Source organism: Enoplosus armatus, chromosome 18, assembly GCF_043641665.1.
Source record: "Enoplosus armatus isolate fEnoArm2 chromosome 18, fEnoArm2.hap1, whole genome shotgun sequence".
In the NCBI taxonomy this organism is placed as follows: Eukaryota; Metazoa; Chordata; class Actinopteri; order Centrarchiformes; family Enoplosidae; genus Enoplosus; species Enoplosus armatus.
The window spans coordinates 7,054,148-7,060,211 of NC_092197.1; the positions used below are offsets into that span (position 1 = coordinate 7,054,148).

General features: G+C 39.1%; 1 protein-coding gene across 8 annotated transcripts in view; it reads left to right on the top strand.

Annotated features, from left to right (window-relative positions):
- Nucleotides 1–5,754, top strand: part of mapk10 (mitogen-activated protein kinase 10) — a 31,524-nt gene extending 25,770 nt beyond the window's left edge. For 2 of the 8 annotated variants that reach the window (XM_070924239.1, XM_070924238.1), the window contains exons 9-12: nucleotides 150–274; nucleotides 2,238–2,301; nucleotides 2,629–2,706; nucleotides 5,612–5,754. In XM_070924239.1, coding sequence (XP_070780340.1) covers nucleotides 150–274; nucleotides 2,238–2,301; nucleotides 2,629–2,706; nucleotides 5,612–5,754 — 410 coding nt within the window. Of the gene's footprint in view, nucleotides 1–149; nucleotides 275–1,137; nucleotides 1,165–2,237; nucleotides 2,302–2,628; nucleotides 2,716–2,943; nucleotides 2,966–5,611 lie in introns of all 8 variants that reach the window. The other 6 variants (XM_070924240.1, XM_070924244.1, XM_070924245.1 and 3 more) reach the window with 5 other exon arrangements.
- Nucleotides 5,755–6,064: the final 310 nt, after the last annotated feature.

The following is a 6,064-nucleotide window of genomic DNA, read 5'->3' on the forward strand; positions in this document are numbered from 1 at the left end:
CCTGACAGATCATCTCTCTCTCTCTTTCTCCCTTTCTGCCGTATTGTGTTTCACTTTCCCTTTGGCATATTAGTGACAGAGAGGAATGTTTTCTTGCCTTATGATCTCAACCAGATGTTTGTTTTTATGTTTTTTTTTTCAAACCACAGCTAGCCAGGCCAGAGACCTGCTGTCTAAGATGCTGATCATCGACCCCGCCAAGCGGATATCGGTGGACGAGGCCTTACAGCACCCCTACATCAACGTGTGGTATGATCCAGCTGAGGTGGAGGCGGTGAGTAGGCCTTTGGCAGAGCTTTGTATTGATTACTCTCCCAAGCTCAATCCTCCCCCCTGTGTTTGAATGGTCAGCACTGTTTACTTTGTATTTGTTGTGGCGTGCAACAAAAATAATGATGATGACTCCCCTCATTTTTATTTTATTTCTTAAACAAACAAAAACAATTATAGTGATTTACAACACAAATGTTATTTTTTAAACTACAGTTTGGTCTGTATCAGTGAAAATTGCTGCATCAGTGCATTTATGATTGTGTTTTAAATTGTTTGGTTCACATCTCATTTTCATTTTTCTCTCACTTATGGTTTTATACTCTTTATCTGAGTTTTGAACTTTAATAGTTTGTAGATGTGGTAAAATAACCCACAATTTTTGCTACTTTAGATAAAGACATTTTGCTGCTATTCATAACAGAGTGACTTAGTGCATTGTTCTGTTTTTTAGAGAGTGGTGGTGTTCCTGGTTTATTTGGTGAAGTCTAATTTCTTCATCAGTGCCTCATTAGTATGAGGTGACAGTGAGATTGGGAAAAAGCCATCTGCAGCTCCATAAAGTTGTACAGATACCACTTCTACTTGCAGCAATACACTAATGAGTGCATGACCAGCTGAGCGTGAAACATCCCTCTGGTTAATAGTAGCTTTTGTAAAAGACGCCACGTGACACACCTCCATTGCAGCTATTTATGAATCATTTTTTAGAGGAGTTCATGACTGTGCACTTGTCTAAGTTGTCTAGTTGTTGATGGTTTTGATGATGATACTGTTGTTAGAGTTGATGTGGTATGTGTGATATGGCATTTTCAACACATTTTCTGCTGTTTTCCCTTTCTCTAATGTCATCTCATGCTGATGAAGGCCAGAGATCTCATCCAAATATCCATGGTAAATAACAACCGCCCTGCATCAAAGAAAAGTATTCAATGGGACCTTTGTTTATGAAGAGTGCAGATTAAAGGAGACACTTGGACATATTTGGGTCAGCGCTGTCAATCATTAATGATGATGATAAAAAGAATCATAATATACATGTTATCGAAAACAGAATGCATATGGTATTGTACTAAAATGTCATTACCGGAGTGAAGAGGCTTTATTATAGTGTGTAAAAGAAGTGCAGCTGTGTCCACAAGGCTGCACGTAAACCATCTTTAGAGAAATGATAACTCCTGTAGTCGGACATTAATATGATAAATCCTTGTTTGAGGAAAGCCTCTCACTTCACACCTGCAACTGTCCCTCCAAGGTTATATCAGAGAAATTTATAGGTGGTCCTGTCACCTGCAGTGGGATTATGGAGTCTGGGGCAGGATCACTATGAATGAGTGCTAAGAAGGTTTGACGGGGTGCCAGACTGCATATTTGTGTCCTATTAGATGAAATGACAATCCTATGGGAGAAGGACATAGGCAGTTTTAGCTTGACAACCCACCAGATTTGTTCTAATGTCATTGTCTGTCAGTTGTTTGATGAAATATTTTGATATATATGTGTGTGAGGACAAACAATGTGTTGATATTTAAATTATGTAAATCAATCACCATTTTATGTGAATAAGGGTAAATAAAGCACTGACTGGTTGTTTTCCTTTATGCACATTCTTTATTTTCTCCATAATCCACATGTGCCTACTTGTAGCCCCGCATGTCATTGTATATATACTGTACAAAGTTAAAGCATCACATGACGTTAATAGTCAAATGTGTTTCCTCATGTTCAGATATTTTTTTCATCCCCATATTTTTACTCATTCGTCAACAATTTCATACTTCCAAATTCAGTGCATCTTGAACTTGAACTTATAAAATCTTGCATCTGAATCGTTTCTTTTTGTGGATATTCTACCCGGAGATATCCAGTGATATCAGCCATTTAAACTTCCTTTCAAATGAATCTTATTGACTGGGTTATTAGCTAAACCATTACTAACATGATGGTTGTTGCTCTCTCCCTTTTAGCCTCCACCTCAGATCTATGACAAGCAGCTGGATGAAAGAGAACACTCCATTGATGAATGGAAAGGTGAGAATTACTTAAAAAAAAAGCCAAAAACAAATACTGTATGTTAACAGGAAATCACCAAAAGTGGGTGATCTGGAAATATTAGAACCCACCGTATTCTGTATGTGTTGTAATGGATTTTTTAACAGTGTGTCAGACAAAAATGAACATTTTTCTCTATTGTCTTACATTCAAATTCCTTCGTTTGTTATCTCCTTGTGTCTGTCAACACTGTCCTTAAAGCCAACCATGAGATAGTATTACTACCATTAATATATATATATATATATTCTTTTTACCATATTGTATGTTTTAATGACTCTCCCTCCTAACTTTGCTCCTTGGCAGAACTAATCTACAAAGAGGTGATGAATTTTGAGGAGAGAACGAAGAATGGCGTTGTGAAGGGACAGCCTTCACCTTCAGGTACTCTCAGTGCATAACCCTAATCGCTCTGTAAGTGAATTTACTATAACCTTACTGGAGTTACTTGTAAATAGATAAACCCATCGTGTTGTTGACCATGTGTCTCTGTCTCTTGCATCTCCTGTTTTTTGAATAAGTTAAATGTTGTGTAGTGTTGTCATTTTGTGCCAAGTGTATTTGTTAAATGGCATCGTATGACAGCTAATCAGTAATTGCTAAGATTGCCTCTTAGTACAGAATGTTTTCTAGCAGATGGTGTGTGTATGTTTAAAACTGTGTATGTGTATATGTATAACATGTCATGACTCAAGATTTGGGTCCTTTGGGGTCCATCACAGGAAATGTCAGTCCTCAGCTGCTGCTGACATTTTATACTGATCTGTTCTCTGCAAAGGACCTTAAGTGCTGTTCTCATAGTTAGCCACAGAGAGGCAGTGTGGAGTCATGTTAACTTATTGACCAGGCTACCAAGACTCCACTGTGATCCATGTAAAACAACAGCCATTCTACATTAAAAACCAAAAAAACATGTATTTTGAAGATTAGAAAAGCCAATTGAAGCCAAATCCTGCAGAGAAAGTAGCATCTGCTGACCAGGAGCGATAACTGTCACATGTGAAAGTGAAGGGAAATTAATGTGCGTCCAAGATACAATGACATCTGAACATAGTCTCTCACAATAACCTCTTTATGGATAAACCAGTGTAAAGAAACCCTCTTCTTGTGGAAAGTTTATAAGCCTTCTGTTTTGCTCAGCTGGGCCAAATATAGCAGATGTTTGTATCTTAGGTAGGTTTTAGTTTAAAGTTTAAAGTGTTGTCTTGCTTTTTGCTTCTCTTCAAGCTGAAGTATTACAAAGGAAAAATAAGACTTTAGACATTATAGTCAGTAACATAATGCAACAGCTGCTTTTCATCTCTTCTTCTTCTTCTTCTTCTTCTTCTTCTTCTTCTTCTTCTTCTTCTTCACTCAATTCATCTCCTCCATCTTTCTTTCTTTTTTATTGCCATCCAGTTGTAATTAAGCAGATGGGCTGGCCCAGTGTCTGATGCTGAGTGCAGCAAACACAGTGCAGTGCAGGAGCTGCAGACGGCAGTGTTTTACTGCAGCAGAGCTGAGAGCACACATGACGCCTCAGTCAGAACCAGGCAGGTCCTGGAGCTCTTCTGTATTACAGCGTGTGTGTGTGTTGGAGATTTTAACATCTTCAATGCTGTAATTATTGTTCATAGAGATATTACCAGGCCAGCGCAACAGTATTTGCTTGTACCACACTGTATCCTTTTATTTTATCTGCATTATTATTAACACATTTACTATAATTCCTAGGCTGCACTATACCACACATGAGCCTTTCATATTTATGAAATATTACAAGAGGGAAGTGCAGAGGGCGGCTGTACGTTACAAGATTGAGAAAACCAAGATAAGTCTTAATTAGCTTCTGATTTAAATGCTTAATTAATCTTCCATTTCAGTAATCCTTCTTACAACTACTAGTGTGGTTTATGTTCAAGTCATCTTTCAAGATTTAACCTTATACTGCACCCGCGTGGTGACTTCTGGTGGGCAGATATTTCTGATGTATTTACTGTAAGTAAACCCACAAGTGAAGTGACTGCTGGAATTAATGCCAGCCATTAATCCTGCTTTGTTCTCCGTTTTATTTTGGGTCAGCTGAAGTGCCCACCAGTCTCCATTAAGCAACTACCTCCCACAGGGAACAGACACAAACAGCAGATTTATAGTTGGCCTGCACTGTACATGTCCTGTACTCACTGTACATGAAATACGGATCTACTAGTATGCTTGGAAGTAAAAGCTGTTGTAGTAGTGACTTCCTCATCTTGGCTATTTTTTAATCAGGCTTTACTCTTTCAACTCCCATTGCAGAAAGCAGACTGCTTGTTTTTTATTTATTAATTTGCTCATAAATTTATCAAAGAGAGCAGAACCCCCTCACGTAGGATTTGATGGAAATGCTGTCCAAACCCAGAGGTTGAGAAGTGTGGTTACTTGACACCTTCTGAATAGAGATTAATACCCTTCTCTGCTCGTCCAAGGTCCCCACATTGACGAGATGTGTCAATAAAACGTAACACATTTATTGACAAATCACATCCACTTCCTGTACCCTCTTATCACCCTGAATCTTTATGCCATCTTTACTATGGCCTGCCAGGTCCAGAAAGAGTCAGTTCATGCAAGAAAATCATCAAACAGAGACGTCCAGGGTCTTTAATTAAGTGTTAATCTCATTACATATAGCAGCTGAGGAGACTGAATAAAGAGTTCTTTAATGCAATCTCAGAAATTACTTTACTGCCGACTGATTCCACCTTTGACTTCAAAGCAAGATCAATGTGAGAAAATCAGATTGTTATTCAAAGAGTGAATGCCTAAGTAAGAAAATGACAGAAAACTGTGTTTTGTGGACTGCTCCACTAGGCCCAGCCATAACAGACTACGTTTGTGATACATAAATCATAAATGCTTTCATACCGACACTTTCAGGGCATAAAAACAAAATCACTTGACTTATGCCAGTATAAGACAAATATCTGGGTTTATACTGAAAGGCATAACTATCAAGTAGCTACTGGCACACTCTTATGGACTGCTTAAACACAGCAGCCTTCGACGACCTTTCCTGTGAAATCCACTGGACCCAAACCTTACTTGCCCCTGTCTCATCATAGACACACAGTGATTGTGGTGTCCCACAGGTGTTGTTGATGTTGTTGACGTCTCGATGTCATGGAACAAATTCAGCAACAATATTTCTCTCGTTGTACCCTTTGTGTGCACTTTGAAAATGTATCTTCTGGTTGTATTTCTGCACCTGTCTTTGCCAGGACTCTTTTTACGTTGTAACCCCCTGCTGCTGTTGATTCCCTTAGCACAGGTGCAGCCGTGAACAGCAGCGAGAGCCTCCCTCCCTCCTCCTCCATCAACGACATCTCCTCCATGTCCACCGACCAGACCCTGGCCTCAGACACTGACAGCAGCCTGGAGACCTCTGCAGGACCCCTGGGGTGTTGCAGGTGACTAGCCGCCTGCCTGCGCAACCCCATGTTCTTCCGAAGGTGAAGAACCCAAACCGAAGCGACCAACTGAAAATACAAAAAAAAAAGAGTAAAGATCAAAATGAATATATTAAGAACAAAAACATGAGTTATGGAAACACAGAATCTGAAATGATGAAATCTAAAGCCTGTGCATTGTCATTCAAAAACAGCAGTGGTATTTAAACTGAAGTAAATGAGCTGAGATATATGTTAATGATCCTCTAGTTGCTTTGCTTATATTACCCCACATACCTTGTATATGGCATCCAAACAAAAATGACCAAATGCTT